At 37.2% G+C, this 26,777-nt stretch overlaps 2 protein-coding genes across 4 annotated transcripts in view; both read left to right on the forward strand.

Annotated features, from left to right (window-relative positions):
- mylk4b (myosin light chain kinase family, member 4b) overlaps positions 1-6,450 on the forward strand; it is a 29,607-nt gene extending 23,157 nt beyond the window's left edge. For all 3 annotated transcript variants that reach the window (XM_015040680.1, XM_015040681.1, XM_015040679.1), the window contains 11 exons: positions 686-1,085; positions 1,226-1,431; positions 2,192-2,297; positions 2,897-2,990; positions 3,941-4,050; positions 4,146-4,287; positions 4,370-4,440; positions 4,518-4,646; positions 4,802-5,033; positions 5,207-5,255; positions 5,347-6,450. In XM_015040680.1, the coding sequence (XP_014896166.1) occupies positions 686-1,085; positions 1,226-1,431; positions 2,192-2,297; positions 2,897-2,990; positions 3,941-4,050; positions 4,146-4,287; positions 4,370-4,440; positions 4,518-4,646; positions 4,802-5,033; positions 5,207-5,251 (1,535 nt within the window). In that variant the 3' untranslated portion in view covers positions 5,252-5,255; positions 5,347-6,450. The remainder of the gene's footprint in view (positions 1-685; positions 1,086-1,225; positions 1,432-2,191; positions 2,298-2,896; positions 2,991-3,940; positions 4,051-4,145; positions 4,288-4,369; positions 4,441-4,517; positions 4,647-4,801; positions 5,034-5,206; positions 5,256-5,346) is intronic.
- Positions 6,451-7,341: 891 nt separating this feature from the next.
- Positions 7,342-26,777, forward strand: part of gmds (GDP-mannose 4,6-dehydratase) — a 176,035-nt gene continuing 156,599 nt past the window's right edge. Inside the window, exons 1-4 of the mRNA XM_015040684.1 lie at positions 7,342-7,570; positions 18,546-18,590; positions 21,503-21,590; positions 22,043-22,152. Coding sequence (XP_014896170.1) covers positions 7,472-7,570; positions 18,546-18,590; positions 21,503-21,590; positions 22,043-22,152 — 342 coding nt within the window. The 5' untranslated portion in view covers positions 7,342-7,471. The remainder of the gene's footprint in view (positions 7,571-18,545; positions 18,591-21,502; positions 21,591-22,042; positions 22,153-26,777) is intronic.

Genomic DNA, 26,777 nt, shown 5'->3' on the forward strand with positions numbered 1-26,777 from the left:
GAAAATCCTCACATCAAAAGCTTTGACCAAAAGTTTTCAGTGGTACAAAATAATTTCAAATGGAATAAAGTAAGCCCCATTGTTTACACTTCCGTTTTGTCTTCTGAGACACTAACTTTGATGGGACATTTTACAGCTGAGACGTGAATCTATCAGGCATCTTTGTTTGGCATGCCATCTTTTTTTATGTTTTATTTTTGCATGCTATCATTTGACAGAATGTGGCGATGACCTTTTACATGCACAGTAATGCTGTAAAAAAAAATATATATATATATATATATATATATATGCTTGGAAAATAAATAATTTGAAATCGTAGTTTGTTCTAACAAAAATATCAACCAACAAAAAAATCTAAAAGCTGTGCATTTCTAGTGACTGTGAGTAAAAACAGTGAGATGGTACAGCTAATACTTTTAGGCTCTATCTAGAGTAAATTCTATTGCCTGAAATAATTTTAAGACTGTTTTTCTGTATGGTAGAATGCAAAATATAGAAATGTTTCCACTGACGTGTTGTAAAGAGATTTCAGGATTTATCAAGATCCAAATACATAAGATATTAGCAGAAATGTTTGCAGAATCTCAAAGTTTTGATAGGTGAAAAACCAATTGTATTTGTCTGTGATATAAACTCAACGTAACATAATATATTTTCTTTTTGATCGTTGTTTCTACTTCAGATCCTTCCACTCTGAGTGAGTCAGCCCTGAAAGAGCAAGTTGAAAAGCTCAACAGGGAGAACACGGATCATTCCCTTGTAGACACAGAAGCCAACTTCCAGAGTCAGGAAGATCCAGGAAGTGGGGGGAAAAGAAAAGAGGAGCCAACAAAGCTGATTCTTAGTCGGTCACACGGTCCTTCAAGCCAAACTGTGGACGAAAGCAAGGAAAACAAGAATGAGGATGATGAGGGGGATGTCTTTGACGAGACAGATGCAGAGGAAGAGGAGCAACAGACAGAGGATAACAATGAAGAAAAAGGCAGGAAATTGGCGGATGATATAAAGACAAGACTTAAAGGAGAAACAGAGGAATCATCAGAAAATATTATTTCAGACATGAGCAAGACGTCCCAGGAAAGGTACTCCTATTCACCTGTTTTTGCTGTTACTGAATCTTAATTCTTTCACACAGAAGGAAGTAATCAAGAAACACTAAGGTAAAAAAAAATAAATAAATACAATGAAATTTGACAGCATTCTTTGTGTTTTCTTTGCAAAGCTCTGAAGACATTGGAGATGGAGCCACGGCAGGCAAACGTCGTGTCACAGAAGAGGACCTGGTTAAAGAAGACCTGAAGAAGAGCCGAGTGGAGAACAGCTCAGTGGAAAATGCTGACAGTCATGCAGTGGAGGGCTCAAAGTCTGACGAAGAAAAAGCAGAAGCTAAAGAAGGTGGAGACTCTACAGTACAGGATTTTATCCTTGGTGAGAATTTAGAGGACATGAAGGGACTTACATAAAAGGACACAGTGGGAACAAGTGAAATCTCTGATTTGAAAAAAAAAAAAAAAAAAATTCCAGATAATGATATTATTGATTTCGATTTGATTTGATTTCATGAGATTATATCAAATCAGAAAAGCCTCTAAGCTCTGTGCAGACAGAATGCATGTTGTCAAGGGGGCAAGCACAAAATAACAACCACACATTTAATATGTATTTTAATAAAACATTTTTGAAAACTCACATTAGACTACCGCATAAGCCCAACTTGCGTTAGACACATGAATCCCTATAAGGTACACAGCTGATCGTGATTGTAATGTGAAACAATTTTGCTGTACATTGGATCAAATGAATTTTCTTTATGAGCTCCATGCCTAAATGTTACTTAAGAGACATGAGAAAATCTCAACGTGGAAGACGCTTGCCTGGCTTCTCTGCCTGTGGTTTCTATTCCAAGAAGACACACCTTGTTCTTTTAGTTTGCAACATTTCACCTGGCATTCCTGAGGTTTTGAAGCAGATTTCATGCCATAGCCCAGTGCCTCCAGAAGACATCAGTCATGCAGCTTATAGGGCGGTTAATGAGTCACATGCATGCTGCTATTTTCATCCATGTTTCTAGGCACTCAGGCCTCTTCCTCTGTCTCTACTCTATCTTTGGCATTCATTACAAAATGACTTCCATATCCATTATTCATCTTGTGTTTCTTTTTTTGTCCCTTTTGTTTCTTTTCCCCAGATGCAGGCCCTCCTCCAACCGCTCCTTTCGATCACCGCATTGTGACTCCCAAACCCCATCAGATAGCCACCTATTACACTATAAACAGGGATGAAGTTCTGGGCGGGTGAGTGACAAGCACAAAACCGCCAGCTCTCATTAACGAAGAATAATTCTTTAGTTATTTTCACTCTGCCCAGGCATTTAGATGCTTTAATCTACTGTAATGAAATAATAGAGGGTTTAACAGCAAGCAAAGAGATGCCTAACAGTTTTTATGGAGACATATGTGCTGCCCTCTAAAGGGCAAATGCCCCCCAAGGGGACACATGCAAAATTGCATACCTCTCCAACTGGAGATGAATCTAATCTCTTAAAGTGAAGATGACTTCACTGCAAAACAAGGCATTTCTACAATTTATGGCTTATGTATTCAGACATAAACCCAGTTTTAAAGAGATAGATGCAATGTATGTATATAACTTGGAGATACACCAGACAAGCATTTAAATTTAAAATGCTTTTTATAAAATATGTTTTAAAACATCAAAAACAGTCCAGCAATAAATATCTTCTTGAGAACTTTAGAAAGAAACATTTGGGATGACATTACGCACATATTGTAGTTAAATCAAATTGTCCAGATTGTCAGCCTTCCACTTTTAATGTCAGCTATTCTGTGTCTATCTATTAATGCGTTTGACTCAGCTTGTTTCCTTTTATTAGGGGACGTTTTGGACAAGTCTACAAGTGCATGGAGAATTCATCTGGACTGACGCTCGCTGCCAAAATCATCAAAGCAAAGAGCCAGAAAGAGAAGGTGCAGAAATGATCAGCCTGTTAATGTTGAATATAGTACAGAATATACAGTCACTGTATGTGACTCTGTGTGGGTCTTTAATAGTGAGTAAGTCCAGGAGTTGTTTTTCATTGAATACCAACTAATAAAATACAGAATATTTGTAGAAATGCCTCTCCCGTATTTAGAATATTTAACTTTTCGTCATCTAAAAGTGAGTAAAGCCACAACGGCTGCGTGTTCAGGCGTACTGCTCAGATTAAGTATCTGATCAGTATGAAATTTGATCACTTTATTTTCCAAATCTGGATAAAAATGAAAAAGAAAATATAATGTGAAAATATTTTCCAAAAGGTTCCAGCATATTGAGTCTGAGTATTTAAGTTTGAAAAGCTACGTCATTTTGAAATCCAAATTTGAAACAGACAACTGAGAGACTGTCTGTTGCAAATGAACAAAGAAGGTGTACAAATTCCAGCATTACCTGTTTATCTGCCTATCTGTCAACAGGTATAATATGAATCAGTGCGTAGAGCTCACACAACTCACTTGTTTTTTTTCAAACAGCATGATGAAAAACCGGTTACTTTATAGTAAGCATAATTTAATTAGACAAAAATACTCTAGCTGTTGGATAGTTCCCAGTTTATTAGATTATTATATATAGTTAATGAAATTGAAAATAGTAACAATATTCTCTTTGTTGCGTCAGAAATATATATTCTTTAATGCTGATTTTAATACCTTTAGTTAGCTCTATTTTGCTATACATACTTTGAAGTCAACATTTGCTGCTTTTTAATAATAAGACATATTAGTACTTAATAGAACAGGACCAGGTATCCAACATTCTAGAACTGATTTCTAGAATGTGTTTGTAGATATGGCAGCATGCCTTCTGAAGTTACCAGTAAACTGCTATGAATATAACTTTTATTCTAATGATTGGTTTTTGAATGTTTGTCTCTCAGGAGGTGGTAAGGAATGAGATCCAGGTGATGAACCAGCTCAACCATGCCAACCTGATTCAACTCTACGCTGCTTTTGAGTCGCGGAATGACATCATCCTGGTTATGGAATAGTAAGTCTGTTGCAGGCCGTCTTTTTTGAGTGCTTTTAATGGAACAGTGTCCAGCTCTCCATGGCTGTAACTGTGTTTGTTTCTCCATGCTGTAGTGTGGAAGGAGGAGAACTGTTTGATCGCATCATCGATGAGAACTACAACCTAACCGAGTTAGACACCGTACTGTTCATCCGTCAGATCTGTGAAGGGCTGCAGTACATGCACAAAAATTATATCCTGCATCTTGACCTCAAGGTAAATGTGCTTAGGATTTTATATTCCAGTAACATACTTATCTGTTGCTTGCTTTTTATGCTGTAAAAACGGTTCTTTCCAGCCAGAAAACATTCTTTGCGTCAGCAGAGCTACAAACAAGATCAAAATTATTGACTTTGGCCTGGCAAGGAGGTAAGAAATAGAAAGCTGTCTGATCTGTTGTAAGTTTTATTCAATGTTTGCAAAGCTTACATTTTTGTTTCTAAAAGGTATAAACCCAGGGAGAAGCTAAGGGTCAATTTTGGAACTCCTGAATTCCTCGCTCCTGAAGTAATCAATTATGAGTTTGTTTCATTCCCAACGGACATGTGGAGTCTTGGAGTAATCACATACATGCTGTAAGTAAGAAATGCTCAGTCATCTGCAGTTATAACTTGCTGCATCACAGACTGGCCTCCAGGAAATAATTATTCCAGGAATCCAGGCAGAACATTGAGGAAATTGCAGCTCTGCAAGGTACCATGTCCCAAACCTCTGTGTCCTGTCTGTCCAGGCTCAGTGGCTTGTCTCCGTTTCTGGGGGACGACGACAATGAGACACTCAACAACATTCTGGCCTGCCAGTGGAACTTCGAGGAGGAGGAGTTTGGAGACATTTCCGAAGAGGCCAAAGATTTTATCACCCGTCTGCTGGTGAAAAGCAAGAGCTGGAGGATGAGCGCGACAGAGTCCCTCAGACATGCCTGGCTGTCCGACCAAAATTTGCACTATCGACTACATCAGAAGGTAAAAAAAAAAACATATATGTAACCTGGGGGAACATGTTCTTACAGTGCTGCATGGCATGATGCTTGTTTTTATTATTTTGTATACATCTTCATTGTAGTTATAGAAAAAATATGTAAAGAATTCGGAATGTGAATGCATACTTTGAAACAGAATGGTTTTTCTATTTGCAGAAAAACAAGTGCCACTCCTCACACGCTCCACCCCCAGAGAGCTAAACAGGTGAGATTACTCCCTCTGACATCATTTAGATATTTTCTATAAAATGCAAATTACAGTTTATAAACTCTTTCTTACCCTGCTTTTGTTACAGTTTCGCCTTCAGAAACAACCAGGCCCTTGGTTTGCCTCGTGACACTGTATGGCCCTGGGGCCCATCACTGGACCAATACTGCTGCACCTGAGTTGCCACTGGATTATTACTCTCTGCCTCACATCTTTACCTTTGTGTAGCTGCACACTATTTAGGTCTGAACTTTTAAAGCTGCCCGCACTGTATACTTGCAAAGTTATTCAAAGAACTTTGCCTAAACCAGTGAGGATTTTTTTCTTATTAAATACTGTTACTGCCAAAGTAAAACCCTGCAGGATGTGTCACTTTGATACCTACCATGTGCCAATGAAAAACTGTTCTTTTAGCACATTTTAATAGGTACGTTGCTTTTCTTTTTTTTGCAAGCGTTGGCATGCTTTGCACACTTTTTCTCCTTTGTTCATCCAAGAGTTACCAAACAAATTCAAAAAAGTTATTTTCTTTTTTAAATCCATGTGTTTCTGTATCTTATTTTATAAGTAGCATAATAATGTTATTTCTCGTCAAGGCAATTTGAAATCTAACTCCGCCAATTTATATTGTGTATATATTGTTGTATTGCATAAAAGTCTCCTTTAAATATGAGAAAATCTCAGCTTTAATGCCCCATTTATATCACTGTTGGTGTTTTTCACTGTAGACTGCCTTGACCTCAGTGTGCATTCATCCCACCTGCTTGTTTGGCTTTGGCAGTTTGGAGTACCCAGCTCACCTTCCATGAAGGCAAAAATAAATACATGTTACTACCTAAGACTTATACTTGTTTATGACTGAAGTGAAATCTTATGTTCATTTATTTACTGGTTCAGCGCCAGATTGTACTTGAAGTGCAAATCTTTTCTTCAATATGTGATGTTTTTATTTCAGAGGACACAAACGTGGTTTCACATAGTCATGCACATACATTGAAAGTATAATGCACAGCTTAGTGTGGCGGAGAAGCAAGACACTGAGTTGTTGGATGATTTATTTTGAATTTAAAAGCTTTGTGTTTTGAATATGTGTTTATTTGAATTTATGACACCTTTTTCAAGACTTCTTGTGAAATGTTGAGATTTAAATACAGTAAATGTAGGAAATAAATGATACACACAAAAAAACTGATTTTTGCAGAAATTTATTTTCTTAATCTTTTGAAAAGAATCAAGACTTTGATGTAAATGTTGCTCATCAAATGCAACTGGATCGTGAGCAAGTGTGACTTCCTTCATAAAAGCAGGAATGGATAGTCTGTAACATTCAAATGTTCATAACAACTCATAATAGGAAAAATATTGCCAATAAATAGATGCACTGATGCACAGGTGGCAAATTTGAGGTCCACAGGAAAAATCTGGTCTGCCATAACAGTTTCTGTGGTCCTGCAAGGTGTCACATAAACAGACATTTAAAGATAACATTTATGTGCCTAAATATAATTTTATCAGTCAAATCAAATCAGTTTTCATTTGTATAGGACCAAATTACATCAATGTAGAAATATGTTAAAAACTGCTACATTTCAAGAAGTACTAATTGAACAGAAAAAAAATGTTAATGGCTGTTTATATCAGTACATTCTGTCACTGATATAAAGACAGAATGCACCTATATTCTGTCATTATACATTCTGTCATCATTATCAATGCCATATCAATGCTTTGGCAGCTTGGGCCATATCAAGGACATCAATGACCTTGATATGGCCCAAGCTGCTCCTCTATATTGGCACTATTTTTTACAGAAGAAAATTGGTGCCACTGCAAAAAAGAAATCTGACTTTAAACTTATATAAAGACAATAAAATGACAAATCTGAGATTAAAGTCAGAATAGTTATTATGTTTTCAATGGCCCTGTTGATCTTCCATACACATCCTACAAATATGACTGATTTGTAGCAATGACAGCGGTACGGATGTAGTTAATCCTCCCTTCCATTGGGGGCGCTATGATAAACAGCCTTTCCGGACACCGGCCTCTTAAAGTTCCCTCCCACTTGCTGGCTTCTGATTGGTTTGCGTCATAGGTTTACGGATGCTGAGGAGGCTCGCTGGTTCTCGGGCTGCTGCCAACACGAACTCACCTTCGTTTGGTTCCAGCGGTTGTATTTTTGGCGCAGCGAACCGTCAAGACTTGAGAAAGACATGGCTCAGTGCTCCGACGCTGCAAAGGCGGGCTCCTCGGCAAACGGAAAGGATGTAAAGAAGAGGAATGTGGCTATCATAACCGGCATCACCGGCCAGGTAACATCCTGCTGCTGCAGCTGGAGGCTCCCAGGCACTGAGTGGTCTGTGAAAGATGTGAAAAATGGGTTAAAGTAGATTTTCCAGGGAGTCTCTGTATGCTTATGTTAACGTTCTCTTAAGAAAATCGTAATTCCGTGGTTGCGTGTCTGTTTGAGGCTCTCTGAGTAAAGTACTGCAGCGTTATGCGTTTTAATGACAGAGTGCAAGTTTAACTGTAGCTTTAGTAACATTACGTGTCTCTTCTAAAGAGGCTCTGACGGAACAAGGAAATTATTGTCACTGCACACTCCAACCGGTCACAGAACAGGTTTACCGGTTTGGTTGTGGGGTGGAAGTGTGGTTGAAAGCAAATATTCCAAAAGCAATATACTTAAGGCACGTGCTTATGTGAAAATTAAAACTGTTCCTAAATCCCAAAAAGAAAACTACAGTTCATTTTAGAAAGTGCTTTTTATTTTTATGTCTTCATTGCCATACAGTCATTGAAAAGAAGACGCTGTGTTAACTCAGTAAAAAAAATAATTCTTGTCAGTCTTGTTGCAAACATTGAGATATTTGATATTGAGTTTGTTGCATCCTGAACCAGGATGCTGCATCTGCTTGCTCATCTCATGTTGAAAAGATATAAAACTTTGTGCAGGGATGGCCGGTTTTATATTTGATATAGTTGCTGAAGTGCTTTTATATCTTTCATTTGATTTTAAGTTCTTGAACACACTTATAGTTGGTTGAAGTGGACAAACAGCATGTCCAAGAAGCAAATAAAGTCTGTTGATTCAAATTATTCACCGTGTTTAGAAGCGAGAACACTCCAGCCTGATATTGTGTTGCTCAGATTGCAGTCAAATAAAAGACCTGACCTGTTGAGGCATGGACTCCACTAGGCCCCTGAAGATGTGATGCTGAATCAGGCTCCAGGTGTTCGCATTAGATTCTTAAAGTTCTGCAAGTTGTGTGGTGGGGCATCTGCTGAAGTTGGTCTTCTTCAAACAACCTGTGTGTGTTCTGATACGTTTTTGCAAGAACCAGCAATTTTAGTAGCTTCCCTGATAGGTTTGGATAACGTGCAGCGATTGGCCAATCTTGAAACTATAACATCACCTTAATTATTTTCTAAGACTAAAAAGTAAGTGACCACTGCACTTTTGTAGATGTTTCTATAATACACAAATTATGTTAAATTTTCTTGTGACTTAACTGCTAGTAGCAATTCAGAATAACTTCTCAATGTCCCATGTAAAAAGGAAATATTGAAAAAGAAAAAGGAAAAATTTCTGGTTTTCTGAGTCAAATAGAAATCTGGAGTCCAAAGTGCGGGTTGTGGGCCATTTATGATTTCATGTGGCTCCTGAAAACAATTTCTCTTGTGTTAACTCAGTTTCCAAATTCACTCGTAAATAAAGTCACAAACATCTCGCCAATTTTACTCAGAATAACATTTGCTCAGTACAGCAAACAGTTTAGAAGAAAGAGGGACTCGCGTCTCATTCCCTAAAACTTTCTTCTTGCCCTGTAAGAAAACAATAAAATCAGAAAACTAGCAATTTGCAATTCTCCTCAGTAATAACTGAATTGTTTGAGCCACTTTTTTATGTTTTGGGTTCTCAACTTTGTTTATTTTCCATAAAATTGTGCACGGTTTGTTTAATATTAGGCAGGTAGAAATAAAAAAGGCATAGTTTTAAATATTATTTTTTTTTTTTATAAATTTTTACTTGTGATGATTTTAAACCTCATGGCAAAAATGTTTACAAGGTCTTATTTCAAGGGGCATTTGTGTTTGGGGCATTGGAAGCAGCTCAGTGTCAGATTACTGTTAGAGGTGTGGCCATTTCACCAAGCTTTCCCACCATGAAAAACTATACTTTTTCATTAATTCATTAATTCATTAATTAATTAATTAATTAATTAATTCATTCATTCATTCATTCATTCATGCATGCATGCATACATCCATCTATTCATGCCTTTCACAATATTATTGCAATCTGAATGTGTCTTCTCTAGCAGGCTTTTATTTGGAAACATTGAAGCTAATTTATGATGAGTAGCTGTCTTTTGTGCTACTGGATGGTCCAATTTCAGTATTGTACAATGGAAATGCTTACAGTTTAAAGCCAATATTTATGTTGCATATCCTTAAAGAAAATAGTCATGGCAAAATATATGTAATCATTTAAGACTGTACACAGATGACATAAAAATATTGTCCTATTTTTTTTTCTTTTTTAAAAGAAGTCAATACAACAATAAAATGCTAAATTTATGATGGAGTGGTTTTATTTTATTTCCCCATATTTGCATTGTAAAGTCAAAGTTCAGGTAAATCCATAAAAATGATTGGCATACTAACTTCAACAGGTGGATTTAAAAGAAGCAATGGTTAAAAAAATAGGTTTATTAATCCACATCATTTGGCCACTTGGGGGCAGCAGATTCAAATGTTCCTTCACAGAACTACTTTTTAATCATCTTTAGTTTAAGCTGCTCGGCAGATTTGTAATGGTCTGTATATTTTAAAACATTCAAATATTATCAATTTGAATTTATACATGCTTTGTTTTGAAACATTTTTTTATTAAGAGAAAAGTATTCAATAAATTAAGTACTTCTACAAATGGTTGTAAATGGGGGAGACAGATTGTCAATACTGGATTGAGGTGCTGCAGTTTGCAACCCATTCATATCTATAAATGTGCATTATGTTACCTGTGTGACTTTTGTTCTTGATGTTTTTATAACTGGGGGCTGGAGTTTTGTCAATGTGATTTCACTTACTAAATGAATAACTTATTTTCACAATAGGCCTTACTCTTATGTGAGGCCAGGCTGCGTTCTATAAATATCCAGATCAAGACTGTGTCCTCTCAAAGAGTGGTCCTGTTTTTATGCATATTTTACATTTCTTCTTTTGGACTCAGTTCCTTTTATGTTGAATCTATTTGCAGGAAAAGTCATTTCAACGTGTGTTACAAAATAAACAGATCCAATTCATGTCCACCTTTTGACAGACAGGGTCAGTCAACCACACAGTAACTAACAGTAGAGAGGAACATATTTTGTCAGCAGGAATAATGTTGCAGCGGAAGCACAAATTGACAATCGTGTTGCATTAATATATTTGTATTGTGATAAGAGATGTTTGAATTTAAAGGTGCTCAGTTCATCCAACCTGTCAGCAGCAGGCAAGAGCTGCATAAACTCATTTCATCCAGTCATAACTTTAAGCTTTCTTATGAAGTACTGTTTCAAACTAAACCTTTGCAGTAGGCCACGGGGCTGCATGATATCAGGAAAATGTTATGATTGATTATAATTAACCCACAGTTTCCTGTTATTGCCTCAATATAATCATTTGCAATTTCAACATTGCACAGATTAACATTGAGATGAAGATTTTGACTTAATCTTTCACAAAGTTCAAGTGAACACAGTTTCTGTCTCCCTAATTAAAACTGGAATCAGAATCACAGGAAAGGAGGCTAAAAATGGTTCAATCTGCCTCCCATTCTACTTTGAAACTCACAAGTAAACCTGCAGTCTGAAAGTGAATCGGTCTTCTCGGAAAATACGAAGCTCCGAGGTTCGTTAACTAGATTAAATTGAGGGTGTTAAAGCTCAGGAGAGGAGTTTAACATAAAATGAAACTTTAACTCTTGGTTCTGATCTAAACTCTTGCTGCAGAATCGCAAAACGGCTGGGTGTGCTTTCAGTTCAAACATTGAGTACATTTGTGGAGATTTTTGTAACATTACTTTTTCACATTGTATGTAAACCTGTAAGTAATGTTAGAATAACCTTATTGATCCAAGTTCAATGCCCACTTAACTGGATTTACTTAAAATACAATGTTCTATAAACATTAGCCAAACATTAAATAAGGTTTTGGATCAGTCAGATTTCAAATAAAATTTTTCTACATTAATTTTGTTGTCAAAAAAGTAAAAAATTATAAACTATTGCTACAAAGGCGAATTCAGTTTGCACTGATGTTGAGGTCAGTTTTTAGAAGAGTTTTAGGGCCAGACTCTGAAAAATTAGTTTTTTAAAAAATTGCAAGAATAAATTCATAATAATACCAAAGTAAAATCTGAATATTACCAGAATAAAATAGTAATATTATAAGAACAAACTAGTAATGTTATGAGAAATCCTATCGGAACAAGACGTCATACCTCAGCGTTAAACTGAGGAATGTTGAGGATTTTGTGAAGTTATTCTTTAGCATGTGTTTTGCAAATAGGGGGATACAAAATCTTTTAACACATCAGCATGAAATGATTGTCAGTAGTAAAAGGACAAACAACTGTGTCCATTTAGAAGAAAGAACCACAGACTAGCCAGTCTGGTCACATTAGATCAGAACAACTCTGAATCTTTTTCCTCATTAGAACGAGAAAAATTCAGTTTTTCTTGTAATTTTTGTTTTTCCTCTGGTAACATCGCATCTTTATTCTGCTTATATTATGACTATTTTGTCATATTATTATGATATTTTTCTCATAATTAAAACTAAGAAATTCTCTTGGTGTAGCTCTAAAACCCACCTGTAAGCTTTAAAATAATAACCTTTTGTCCTTACAGCAAATCACAAGAGTTGCAGTGTTCATTAAAAAAGTTAGGGTTAGCTTTTTAAAGAATATTTTCAAAAGACCAAATGTTATTTATATATTGTATTAGTGTTTCATTTTTCACAATATTGCTCAAAAAGTGAATACAGAAAACATCTGTCAAAATTTCTTATTTGCTTGTTAGAGCATTTGAGCATGTGCAGTGTGTTGAGGCATCCACATGTCTGTGTGTAGCGGATGATGATCAGAGCAAATAGGCCTCAAGCCATAGGAAATGCTATGGTCTGAAGCAGCAGCCGTCACTCGAGCGTTCCCAGAATGCAGCCCTACAGAGGCGGCCATCGGAGCTCCTGGAAAGTCTCACGTTCCCGTGTTGAGCCGCGCTTTTCCAAACCCCCATCTCCCCTCGCCGTCTTTAACAGACAAGAAGAATAACAGCATTAATTCATTTTTATTTTTCCCGTCATGGCATTACTGAGGTATACTGAGAGCTCATGCAAGAGGCATCTGGATACACCATCTCAGAAGTCACACATTGGGCCCGCAGGAGTCACGGCGAATCCGTAAATCACGGCGCTAACTACTGTTCATAAATTCCAGGACAGCATGCTGCTCATTCTGAATATTTCTGAGCGTTGTCTCGGTGTGAAGTATTGGGGCCGAGATGGTGTGAGTTATAGGAGACCACCTGCGTGCCAAGCCGTAGCAGCAGGGCTGTGCAGGGGGGTTCTGGATGATACTTCAGGGTTACAGAAAGGACAGCTTCAAGCTCTCTGTGCGACGATAAAACTTTACTCTCCCTTTGAGCTGTTAAACATCTCTTTTCCACTCTGTCTGAGAAAACATCAATATGTTGAGTCTTGACCCCTCAAACTGTTTGATGTTACTCCTGTTCACCCTTCCCTCTTTGTTCCTATTTAATCCACTCATTCCCTCCTCGCCTCCTTCCATCCGCTCCACCGTTAGCAACACAGGATAAATTCTGAGCAAGTGCCAGCAATAATAATCATAAAGCTAAGAATCCATGCACACATCTCCTCTGTTGCTCATAATGGCTGCTGAAGGCTCCTTAAAGACTGATTCTTCCTCTGACAGAAGTCTGGCAGCCTCTGTTGATGCAGGAGTAGATACGAGTTCAGCTGCAGTTGTAAAAATCTGAATTAGCTGCGCGCTTGCCTTAGCTGCCTTAAGAGTGGAGTTCATCAACCAGCTTCTACGACAATTGGCACAACTATCTTTAAAAATGACTTTATTTTACCAACATCATAGAAAAACAACTCCCCTTTGATAGATTCAGTCATTTTCTAAGCAGGAACATTTTAATGAGGATTACATTTCAGATAAGGAAGAAGTGATTGGGTTTTATATAAAAATGTTACATTCAGTTTGCTACCAGATTAGATGTCTTGTACAAACTAGATTTATTGATTCATCAACAATATAAATGTAACCTAACAAAATGCTCTCTTCAGGGGGTTTTCCACCACAGGAAATTGCAGGCAGTTTTAAAGTTCCAAAGCATAATATTCTTGGCTGATCTCATGGTAGAAAGGCAACATGATATTCATAAGTATGTTTTCATAAGTCTAGAATTGTGTGAAAGTGAGAATGGCTGACTTTATTACTTTGGAAGGAGCGATATGCTCTGGGGGAGCTCTCCATGCTGCCATCGCACCACATTATCCCAAAAGGGAGAATTGCTTTAGATCCAGCTTCAGCTTATTTTTAGGACAGACTTCTTTTTGACTTAGTTTTCATTAGTTTACAATTTGAAAAACGGGTGACGAGGACTGTATAGGTGAACTGCCAGAAACTAGAACCCAGATTTAGCAATGAAGATATGCTAAATACTTGAATGACTTCATTATGCATTAAAAACAAATTTTCCTAAGTGGCTGTTAGAGACTTAATAGTGGCATCCTGACTGATTCTTCATGAGTGGATATTTACTACTAGTGTAGAAATGTGGTGACTAAATACTGTGCCTCTAAAAAGTGTTCATTCACTTGAACGTTTTACCTTTTTTTATTGCTTCAACAAATCAATCCTGATCAATAAATTTAGTCGTCTTTGACAGAAAAATAAGAAAACCCCTTTTAATGTCAAAGTGAAAACTGGTTAATACAAAATAATGAATATTTACAGACACAAATAAGTGATTGCATAAATATTCATAATTTAGTAGATGCACCTTTGGCTGCAATCAGCACAAAGTCTGTGTGGACTGATCTAAGTCAGACTGCACATCTGGACGCAGTAATTTTCCTCCATTCTTCCCTTTGTAGCCGTTCAAGCTCTGTCACGTTACGTGGTGGTCCGATGTGAAGAGCCCTTTTCAACTCCTGAAAAAAATTTCTCTATCACGTTGAGATCTGGGCTTTGGGCAACTCCAGAACATCCACCTGCCGTCTTCAAACTATGCCTGTGTATAGTTTTAGCTGGATGCTTAGGGTCATTGTCTTGGTGGAAAAAAAGCATTTTCCAAATCTGTTGTCCTCCAGGATTTTCCTTATTTTGCATTAATTTCACCTTCAGCCTTGAGTTCAGACCATTTGTGCTGTTTGTTTGGGGTTTTTGCCCCTTCATCCCTTCTCTTGGTGTGACTTTAACCAGTTCTACCCAGTCCATTCAGCCAGATTTGTGTCCATTAGCACATCCTGCACCGTTCTTCCCGTTTTTCTTAACCACTTCAAGGGAAGCACAAACCGCGCCAAGACGTGTAGTGTGCAGAATGACAAAAGTTTACTATAACTGATACAAATTAGGGGCTCTGCTAGTTCTTATGAGGATAAAAAAAATAAAAAAAAAAGATTTTAGCATGTCAGCTTTGTTACTGGTCACATGGTTCATACCTGAGATATATTCCTGGACTACCTTTTTGATTTTAGAATATTTTACCTTCAAAATTAGAATTTTTGAAGGTTCATCTAATCAAGTTTTGAGGTTACCTTAAGGTGGTAGTATAAGAAGTAATAATCTTGGTGATTGATCAAACAAGAACAGTGGCTAAAGCTCAAAATGCCTTCAATTTCTTTACTGGTAATTGTCATAATTTTTTAAACGGATATCTCTTCCTTCAGTCAGTTTGGTTCTTGATTTGTAATGACCTATAGTGTCATCTTCCTTGTTCAGACCAATGGACATTATGGGGACCAAAGCCTGGTGATGGCTAGGGAACAGATTAAGCTTAGGTTAATTATTAGGGCTGGTTTTGGTGTTGGTCACAGAAGGAATTTCTAACATCAGTGGAAGTGGGTACAATGTCCTAATAAGGTTAGAAATTCAAACCGGTGTGTGTTGAGGTCTGTGATTGCAGCGTCATTACGCCGTATCGGACATAATTACAGACTGCTGCCGTGTGTGCCAGCTTCTGCCTGCGGTCTAAAGAAAACACATTACAGTGATTCACTTGCAGTCTGCACACAATGATGGACTGAAGGACGCCTGGCTCCTGTGTTTACATAGATGTATGCCTCATGGCTGCAGACACTTTCAGAGTTCCTTGCATATTGGACATAGTTTGGAGTGTTTTATGCTGGCTCCTTTGCTCCTCAGTGATGGACAGGTGGCCTGATTGTGAATCAGAAGCCACACAGAGGGGAGTGTATTAAAAATTATATTTTCCCAATTTTGCTTTTATACCAGGAGAGGGCAGCCAACTCTCACATTATTTCTTTAATCATCTCTGCTTTATTCACAAATATACATCTCTCATGTCTAAATCAACCTGGTCTTTGTTCCTTCATAAAATGAAAATGTAATTTACATTTTTGGTACTGGAAGTTTTATCCAGACTCGTGGAAATTTGAGTGGCTGTTTTAAATATTATACCAAATTGCTGATCTATTAATAAAACATTAATAAAAATAATAGAGGACAGATTATTTTTACAACTACGGTTTGTAAAATAAAACCTATATGCTCACTTGCCTATTTATTTTGCACACTTTATCTATGCTTGCCTTTACTTGTTCAGATTTCATGATTTATTAAGTTTTAAGAAAAACTTGATTTGCATTTCCTGCAGGCAATATCTTTTTAATGACTTAAAGAGTTTTATATATTTAGCTTCTGATAAGACTATGACCCATTTGAGCCACTGAAGCTCTTCTTCAATCACTTGACCAGACTTTTATTTGTAGAGCAAGGTTATCATTTTGTCACGTTCCTAAATGAACTTTTAGTGAGTTTGTGGCGTGGCCGCTGGTCTGACAGGTGACTGCATTACGTATTTGTGTGTATGTCTGCCTCTGTGGCTTTCAGCACACAGCTCCCCAAAACAGGAAACAAGAAGGTGAAGCCAGGTTTTATGGGATAATGTGGCCTCAAAGGAGCTTCTTGTTTAGAGGCAGAGCTGCAGCACTTTAAGCTTGTTTTTTTTCCGTTTTGTACTTGCATGGAACGTTTTGACCCTGGCACAAGGACAGGAAAACATGACACCAGCTGGAGCTTTGAACGCTGCTTGGATGGATGAGTGTACCAATGCTCAGAGTATCACCCTTGCTTTAGGCAGAAACGGCTTTAGCATCCGTGCCAACCAACTTTCATGCTGCTCAACCTGCAGATCTCAGGAATGATCCTGAAAAGACAACATAAGAACGTAAAACTGAAGGCAGGTACTAAAATCTATGTTAATTACGCTCTAATCCTCACGTTATTTGTTCTTTTAAAGCGATCCGTTTCTCACACCACAAAGGATTGTTCCTTGGGGAAATGAGAGATGTCTTGCTCTTCTTTTTGTTTTATTTTTCTTCAGTTGCTGAAGAAAATTATCATTCAAAGTATTTGCATACAATTTGCAAAACGTTTTTTGGCACACAGCAAGTACATGAAGAGTTCTCTGCCTTTTTAGACAAATTTAGTGGGGACTCTGCGGTTTGCATCTGGAATGACAAGATCTACAACAAAGTTTCCTTTAGGAATAAATGCCTGAGAAGTTTTACAGCCACAAGTCACATGAAGTGTTTTAGAATATTTTGTATATTTTGATCAAGCTTTGGGCCTCAGCATCTACTGAATCTAGTCAAATTCAGACTAGAAATATTGCTCTTCACGATAACGAGGTCAGTTTCTTCAATACAACATTAGCACGTTGTATTATTTTGAAATCCAAAATAAATAAGTTTGTGAGTTCATGTCTACAACTTTTTGATTTTGTTGGCTTTCTGTACCACCCACAATGTGTTGATTTATTTATTTATTTTTTGTCATCGCTACCTGCCATTTCTTTTCTTTTTTTGTTAAACACTCAAGTTGCATTTTTCATGTGTTTGACTGAGTTCAAATCACCTCGTCATCTGAAAACTCGATCTCTTGGTAGGTCTCAGGGAAACTTAATTTTAGTCATTTCAAAACAGGACCTCATATAACCCCAAATGTGTCGATGCTTGTCAGAGCTCGGAGCAGATTGTTTTGATCACCCACTTCAGACTTGGACAAGAAGAGAAACACAGGGCTGTTTTGTGATCCACTGTATGCATACGTGTGTGTTTGTCTATGCAGTTGATGAAAGCTACCAATAGATGAATACTATGACTTCTTAGAGTCTTTCAGAGGGTGCAACTGGAAAGTTTGAGCAGGAAAAAAAAGATGTGGTAAGGCATTTAGACCTTGTTGACAGTGCTTGCTCATGCACAGGTTAGCCAAGAGTTCCAGATTCATGCGGATGCTGCATCTGATCCCATGACTCTCATGACACTGCTGGGCTGTGTCATACAGCTTTCCTAAGGGTCGTTTCCAACACCACTAAAGATGTCATTGTATTTTATTGACCTTTAAATAATTTGGTTTCTAAGTATGTGGAAAAAACAACTGAATTATGAATTAATTTATGGTCATTTTTCCCCCCCAAGTACTACGATCCTTTCTGGGCAACATTATGCCACTAAATCTGGCTATTGTGTTTCATAATCATCAATAATTTCTTGCACCAACCTTAAAAAAAAAAAAAAAAGTGTTTAATTTCCACCTGCCCTAGAAAACTGTACTGTGATCATTTTCTTAAAAATTTTTGTTTATATTTTAAGGGTTTTTATTAATTTTCATCAAATGAGACAATCATTCAGTAAATAATCTTAGTTAGCAAAAGGAACATTAAGTATTAAAGTACCTAATCGTATTGAAAACTTGCTTCACGCAAAGAAATGATTTTGGGTATTCATTTATCTTTATCTTTTATCGTTTTATTGTGGTTCATGTTTCTGTGAGTTATTAGTTCCTTTCATGCATTTATATGGTTGACATGAGGACATGATTGCCCATTGGTCAGTCAAGGGTGAATTGTTGTGTTGTGATGTGCTTTGCATTTATGGTGTTTACTGACTTGTTCAGAGTAATGTACATATGTTACAAATTCTTCTAGTTGTCTGCATTATTCCTAAGTCTTGTGTCTTTCTTTTCAGGATGGTTCCTACCTGGCTGAGTTCCTACTTGCCAAAGGCTATGAGGTGAGAGTGACGGGTCACACGCTGCAACCTTAAAAAGAAACAGATCTTTTTTTCTTCAGTCATTCAGACGTCCTCACAGACGCATTAAAAAAATAAATGTCGATAGTCATGAAAGCCAACATCCACACAGCAACATTCCCTCGATAAGCAGCATCCAGCCACCTCTGTCTGTGGGAACTCCAGGGGGAATGGTGATTTGACAGCTCTTACAGACACTGGTTCTCTCACACTTCGCCATGATAAGACCCTCCTGTTGGATGAGCTCTTTCACCCTTGACCGTGGTGCTTACCCAAGGGTCCCACTAACTCTCAGGGAATTGTTGCTATCATACAGCATTAAAAGTGACGTCATCAATTTTCATCTGACGCTAACAGATTTCTTAAGGGTTCTTTTGCCTTTTTGGTCCCAAACAACTTATGACATCAGGTACAGATAACCTGAGGGAAAATATTGAGGTCAGTCTACTTAAAGAACTGTAGAAAACTCTGAGATGGAACTTGTCTGACGACACGTAGTAGGCTTAAACAAAGTAAACAGAATGGGTCACAAAGTTCTTTTTAAGGTTACTGGACTTTAACAACCTACAGTAATAGCCATTATTTATAAAAAGTTAAAACATGAACTGGGTGGAACTTTCCAAGAAGTGACTGGCCTCCCACAATTACACCAACATCAATGACCCATTCAGGAGTTTACCAAAGAAACCAGAACATCTAAACTACTGCTTGTACACCAGCATGTGCTCCTCTGAATTGGTAAAAATAAAATCCAAATCTGATTGAGCAGCTACTGGCTTGATTGACCAAGCCAATCATGTTCATGCTTACAAAAGGCACTGATGCATCTGAATTAAGACAATTTTATTAAAGAAGGACAATGCCAAATGGCAGTTATTGCCATCCTGAATGGCACATTGAGTGGTATTGGGGGCAATGACTTTTCATATCAGGCCGCCTAGTTTCAGAAAGCCTTTTTACTAAAAGAATTTTTTTGGCACTAGTGGTCGTTATGCAACAGCAATCTGACAGGAAGGAGGCAGAGAGAAGGGAGTAAAATGCGGTAAAGGAGCCGAGGTTAGGAGTCGTATTTGGGACGTCCGCGTCTGATTTTGGAACCTCTGAATAAACGGCACCCGCTCTAACCGCTGCGCCATGTCACGCCCCCACAACGCTTTTTTAAGTTTGCGAGGGTGGCCATTTCTAATAATGGTCATCAGTGTTCCATATGTTCTCTGTTTTCTTTTTTTTCATGGGTCTCACTGTGGTTTACTGAAGTTCCAAAGCCTTAGAAATTACTTTGTAACCCATTGTTTCGTCATCTTTATCTCCTTGAGATTTTTTTAGCATACTTCATGTTAGGTTATTTCAAAGTACTAGTCTGGAAGTAACCAGGATAGTATTTGTTTAGAAGAAGAAGACGGAATGGCTTGCATGTCTTTTCCCATTTGGTAAATGAAACCACACTGGTACTGAAATTTGTTTCGTAAGAAACATTTAGATTCAACACAAAAAGACAGAATATTTTCATAAGTAAATAAATTCAAATGTGTGTAATGATGAGCAAAAACTAGATGAGTTGCATAAAGACTATAACTTGATTAAAGAAACACTGACCTTCATCTTAATCTGCTTTTATATCAATTGCGCCATCTGCTGCCCAGCTCAAGGACAGCAGGCAGGAAGTGGATGAGCTCCAGCTTGAGGGGGTTGACTGATAAGGCGGTGTGGAGGGGGAAAGGGTGGCAATAAAGAGGAGTGCAGAGGCATGCAGGAAGAGCACAGTGAATAAAGGAAGTGAGGTCGGGCCACAGTGTCCTCCCACTAATGGACTCCCATTGGAGCAGGCCCTGTTATCTTCCCTGAGCAGACCTTCCTCATAAACCCCCTACTGAATGTGGAGGAAAGATCACAGATCAGACGGCAACAACTAAACACCGAGCTGAAGTTCTATCAGTATTTTCTAATGTAGAGTATTTACTGTTTCAGAAAACTTTTAGAAATAAAAGCTAAGCTGAATGAAGCAAAGTAAACAAGCTTATTCTATTTCTCAGCTTTTCATACTCGTGTGACATTTTTCTTTAAAAAGCAAGCAAGATGTCTGGCTTTATAGAAACAAATCTTACTTAGGAGAGCAGTTTAAAGAAATTATAATTTTTACCAGGTTTTGGAGGAATCTGTCTCTCCATTACAGGTGGCAGGCTGACACTGGTTGTGCCAAACTGTTTTTTTTTTTTTTAGGCAACTAGCACCAAAATTAGGTGCAACCACATTTTTGACAGCATCATAAGTAACATCCTGGCTTTACAGTTCTACTTAAAAAAACAAACAAAACAAAAAAAAAACAAAAACAAAAAAACTACTGTCTATAAAGGCACTATTGATTTGTAAATGATTAAATAAGTATACATTTAAATTTAAGGTTCTTCATTTGAAACTAAATTGTACAAGACGGATTAATTACTTAGATAAGTGCTAAAAGTGCTTCAATGACCTAAAATTTAAAGTTTAAAGCCTCTGAAGACAAATAAAATGACAAAATAAAATAAAATACAAACTCAGATGTCTTTAGGGCTAAACAAGCCCAGAAAAAAACTCTAAGATTAAGAAATGGTAACATCCAAAAAGGTTGCTTGAATGGTCCCATATTTTCTATGGTTAACATTTACATTTCTATGGTTTACAGAATAACTTGTATAAAATGAAGAAATTGTATTTACTAGTTGTGTCTTAGATCACATAATTAAGTCAATTCATAGATATCAATTTATGAAAAAATTGTGACGAAAATATGTAACTCGTTAGGGAGTGTAACTGTGTAAGTAATAATAAAAAGTAAAAAAAAAAAATACTCCATATGAATAAGCCCACCAAATCTTTGCAGTTTCAGTCCTATCTGTTTTCTTTTTCCTCAGGTTCATGGTATTTTGCGGCGTTCCAGCTCCTTCAACACAGGTCGGATTGAGCATCTTTACCAAAACCCCCAGACGCACACGGAGGGCAGTGAGTATTCTGTTTTGTTTCTAATTGTTCTTCGATGAAAACTTGTGAATTGTCAGATGAAATAGCAATGCTGATCTGTAAAACTTAACTTCTGCACTATTGGTTGCAGTTGTAAAAAAAAAACTTTTTTTATGTACAAGTTTCAACAAAATGTATATTTACCCCATTTGAATGTATGCTTTATCCACACATGAAAATCATTTCAGTAATTCTTTTAGCAAAAATGTTTTAAAATGATTGTTTTTGTGAAATTAGACTGAGCAGCAAGTCATTTTTTCTGATTACGGTCATTTTCTGATCTATTTAAAACAGCACTGAAGGGTTTTACTCTTGAGTTTTAAATGATTCTAAGATATTAATGAAGATACATTTATAAAATATTCAAAATAGCACGTCCATACACCTTATAATAATAATAATAATAATAACACATGTATGCTACTCTTTTTAAGACATGAAACTCCATTATGGTGACCTGACTGATAGCACCTGTCTGGTGAAAATCATCAATGAGGTGAAGCCCACAGAAATCTACAACCTGGGTGCTCAGAGCCACGTCAAGGTAGCGTGATCTCAGAAACATACCTCCTGTCATCTCATGTGGCTTTATACAGATATAAAATGTCTGGTATTTTCATTATGGCACTGTAATCCCTGTAATGTCATTTGTGTGTTTAGAAAAGTGAGTCTGGGAACAAACGGCTGATGAGATATCGCCGATGATGGGCTTTGGAAAAATACTTTTCTCAAAGTCAATTTGGAAAGATGAAGGTGTTCCAGAAAATTTAAAACATGGTTTGGAGGCTCTAACGTAAAACTTGAACTGACATTGTGCTGTTGATGGATTGGTTTGCTAATCAAACCACAGCATTTATGCTGCATTTCAAGCGAAATGTGACACCAATGGTACATTAATCATACCACCAAAATAGTTAAGAAAAAAGTGAAAGAATGTTTTCCAGATGTTTTTTTTTTTTTCCCCAAATACAGAGATTGACATTATAATAAACATTTCTTCTTCTCTGGGGAGCTAGCATCTGAAATGCAAAAAACCTCTGAAGGCTGGTGGGACAGGAAGTAAAATGTTCTTGAATGGGTCAGTCTGTATAACAGTGTTGTCTTTGTCTGTAAGTAAGCCTTACAGGGATCCCAGATGATCCGCCTGAACCGCCTATGTCCCCTAGTGATCTAATTCAGAGTCTCCACACAGAACTGATCTTCATTTATCTTTTTGGAGCAGCCAGGAACTGACTCAGACCATTCATAAAAAGCAAAGAGCCATTTCTCGTAATGTAAGCTTGAAACTTTGAGAAATAGCTGTTCTTTATTTAAAATTCAACCTGAGTCTAAATTTAGACATTGCATTTTGTAAACCACAGTATAACTGGAAGAGCCCAGTCAGCTGGCAAATAGCTAAGTTGTGGTATCATTCCTCTTTCTTGGTTTGGAGTTATAAAAAAATAATGACCTGTTAAAAAAATAAATACAAATTACTGCTTGCTCTGACATTTCCCTTTCTTTCTGCTTTGGCTCGTATAAGCTAACTCTAAAATATGTTACGATGCTGGAGTTTTAGCTGATTGTTTGATGATGGCAGCAGTTTTCTTCTGCCTACAGTATGTTTATATTGATGATAGCTTTGACTTGAAGGCAGAAGTCTGTTTAGTACCTGATTGGAAGCTACCATCATTGAAAAATGGTTACATAGTCTCTACATTCTTTTCTCAGAGAGATTTCGAATCAGTTTTTTTTTGACTAAATTATATCGGTGATAACAGGTACAAATAATTTATATAGTATTAATGTATTTCCTAGTATTATAATAGTTTTAATGTCCCATACTTTTTGATATAAGGCAGTACAACATTGTAGCAGAGATTTCTGGTTGCAGGACTGAAAGCTGATTTATTTTTATGTCACAAACTTAAAAGCTACATGTCAATCGGTTGTTTTCCAAGTCCAAATGGGCCTAATCCCCAAAATTAAGATGACTTCAAATGACTTTTAATCCCTTAAATTTAACTGAAAGAAAAAAAAAAGTTAACAAATTTGTATGAGGATGGTGAAACACGTGGGGAACAAAATCAATTCATTTCCACTTGTTCACATCCTTGTTAATGCAAATTGTGCATTCACATTTTTTGTTTTCAAGATGTTAAGCAAGAAAATAATAATAATAAGATGTCGGTGAATTTAAAGGAAGAGAAAAAGCGAATAGGACAGAATGAGATGGGAGCGAATGGATGACTCCGCTCACCACATCCTTTGTGGTAAAAGGACGAGACTGTTCTTTCACCTCCCACATCCTTGGGCCACACACAGAAACAGGCCTGAAAATCCCCGTACCTGTACAAGGTTTTCATTTTTATTTGTGTCCTCTCAAATAAACCCTGCTCTGGTTTTGTTCTTGCCACGGTGCCCATTTCCGAACAGCCCAGCCTGCTAGATTACTGACAGAAGTGGCGTCTTGCATATTCCACACAGCAGCTACTCGGCATCTTTCTGTCTCATTCCCACCAGTGCTCTGCCTTACGGGGAATCCTTCCTGATTCCTTTTAGCTTAAGCCTCTTTTCTGCTTTGACGTAGGATGTGTGGGTGCTGGTTTCCGCTAAAGAGGGTCATTATCAGCAACAGAATTGAAGTTGTTTTCTAATTTTGCATGGGTGGAGGTGGACAGGGAATAGTTGAACCAACTGTGGAGTACATGAGAGACAACCAGCTGTAGTATCCTCCAACTACAACAGAAAGGCCTTTTGTACTTTTTCCTTTACTCTGGAAAGAAGTCTGATCTTTGTGCTTGGGAGTGATTCCCAGTTCGGAAATCTATGTATATTTATACCTACATGAGAGACAGGCTTACTATTTGACAGTCTACTATGAATTCAACTACTTACTCTGGCCAGTGTTTGTTTCACATTAAAAAGAATAATCATTTCCAAGAAGAACATTTATTCCTTCAGAATATTGCAAACCATGCAATGGAAACTACCATTGAGATGGGATTCTTAAAATCCCGTCTCAAATTAATTTGGGTTATTTTCATCATGCAAACTACTCATTTAAAAGATTTTACAAGAGAGTAATGTCCAATTATAAGCTCCTGTTTTATAGAAACAATATAATCACACAGTCAGATTCAAATCCTGTTATTTATTGTACAATTAGGTGTGCCTTTCCATTTCTGATGGCTTCTTCCAGCCGGATAATGCACTGTGGCCCAGGTTCAAATCGTCTGGAACTAGTTTAACATTTTTTTTAATGTTGTTTTATAAAATGTTTTTATTAAACCTTTATTCAATCAGATAAAAAACAGTACTGTGAATTCACCATACTCCAATGTTACTAAATGTCAACCCAAAATACCACCGTTAGGATATGCTGGAACAGAAGATTGGCATCATGGATTTATCAACAAATCTGCAGCAATTATGTACCAAAATCTTAAAGGAAATTTGTTGGAAATATCTAGTTGGTCTAAGCTCAGTATACCCATCATGCTGTGGTAAGAATACAACAGAGTGCTGAAAGTTAAAGGTAAAAAATACTTCAGACTAAACAGCACTGAGTTTGAGGGTGTTGGACAGGAGGCTTACACTTAATGACATAGGTGTAATGAAAGGAAATGTTTCTCTTTAAACAAAATGCTCAGATGAGGTAAGACAAAAGAAAACAACAGTCACAACAACAGATGATGAATTTATGTTTGAGAACAAAGTATTCTGGTAATTGCACTCCTGAAATATGCATGAGGAACATTCTTAAATGGGGAAGTGCTCTTGCTAATGTGTTGTGCATCTGAAGGTTCAGAGCAATCCTTTTGTGCTGTCCAAGTGATGCGCTTCACAGGAAGGGCACGAACAAAACCCTTGTTGCCGTCTACACACAATTTTTTCCCACCTGCAGCTGTCACAGCAGACACAACAGGAGACTGTCTGAATTATTAACACACAAACAAAGTGACACAACTGAGGGCCACTCGGCTTTTAGGGAATATGTATATTATGCCAAAATAAATAGGTTTGCTCAGGGAATGGGAATGAGAACACGAAAAAAAAAAAGACACCTTAAATTTTTAAGAGTTCAGAACTGAATGGGCAATGTTAGAGACTTGGGTGCAAGTTTTTAGGGTCTTATGTTTGGTGAGTTTTGAAGACAAAGAACTGATCAAACCAAGGAGACAGACTTCTTATCTTCTGTATCCAACTGGATGTGAATAACTACTTAAAGTGGATTACTATCATCCCATTATCTATATGGAGAATTCTTTCTCTTGGTTACTGTTTGGACTTTCCCCTATCAGGGTTTGAAGAGGCTTCCGTGTCAGAGAAACACACAAGATTTAACACCCAGTTTCCCAATAAAGTCTGGCCTGTTTGTTCGCTGTCGATATGTTTGTTGGCCTGTTTGCATTACAACCTGCCGGTTTTTCTTGAACATGAGGAACACAGAATGGAAAAGAAATGGGACTGAATTGAGTTGAGCTGAACTGAACTGAGCTGAATGCAACTGAATGGGATGTAATTTAGTAGGCGGTAGTTGAATTTAACTGAGTAGAAAATCATTGAATTAAGTGAAATTGAATGTAGTGGAACTGATTAGGAGTGAATTGACGGAAGATGATTGAATGTAACTGGGTAGACTAGAATCGGGAACAATGGAAATGAATTGAACTGAATAGAATTAAGTTGACTACAGTTGTGTTAACTGGAAAATAATGAAGCAGAAGTTAACTGAATAGGATACGGTGGAAATAAATAGAACTGCACTGAACTGAATGGAATTTAGTGGGATGGAATTGAATACAATAGGATTCATTTGGAAAATAATTTGCTGCGCAAGTGTCTGGAAGCCTGTGCCCAGTCTCTAATTTTAATGGGTTAGACCTACATAAAAGAAAGCCTCTTCGGCCTCGATGGACTTGAGAGTGAACTTGGCTTTTGGGGAATAGTCGAATGTGCCAAAAGAAATAGGTCTGCTTAGGGAATGCTATGCAGTTGTTTTGTGGGTCAGATATGTTGCTCCACTCATGAGTCAGACCTTTTTTCTGTTTTTTCTTTTAGATGTTGTAACACATGGAAAGATGTAGTGGGAGAAAAGATAAAGGGAAACAGGAAGAACGGAGAGGGAGTTTTCTGAGGTCTGTTAACTAAATATAAGGAGTCAATAAATAGTATCACAAAGCTATA

The sequence above is a fragment of the Poecilia latipinna genome, unplaced genomic scaffold, assembly GCF_001443285.1.
Source record: "Poecilia latipinna isolate Pla-1442-1.1 unplaced genomic scaffold, P_latipinna-1.0 Scaffold522, whole genome shotgun sequence".
Taxonomy (NCBI): domain Eukaryota; kingdom Metazoa; phylum Chordata; class Actinopteri; order Cyprinodontiformes; family Poeciliidae; genus Poecilia; species Poecilia latipinna.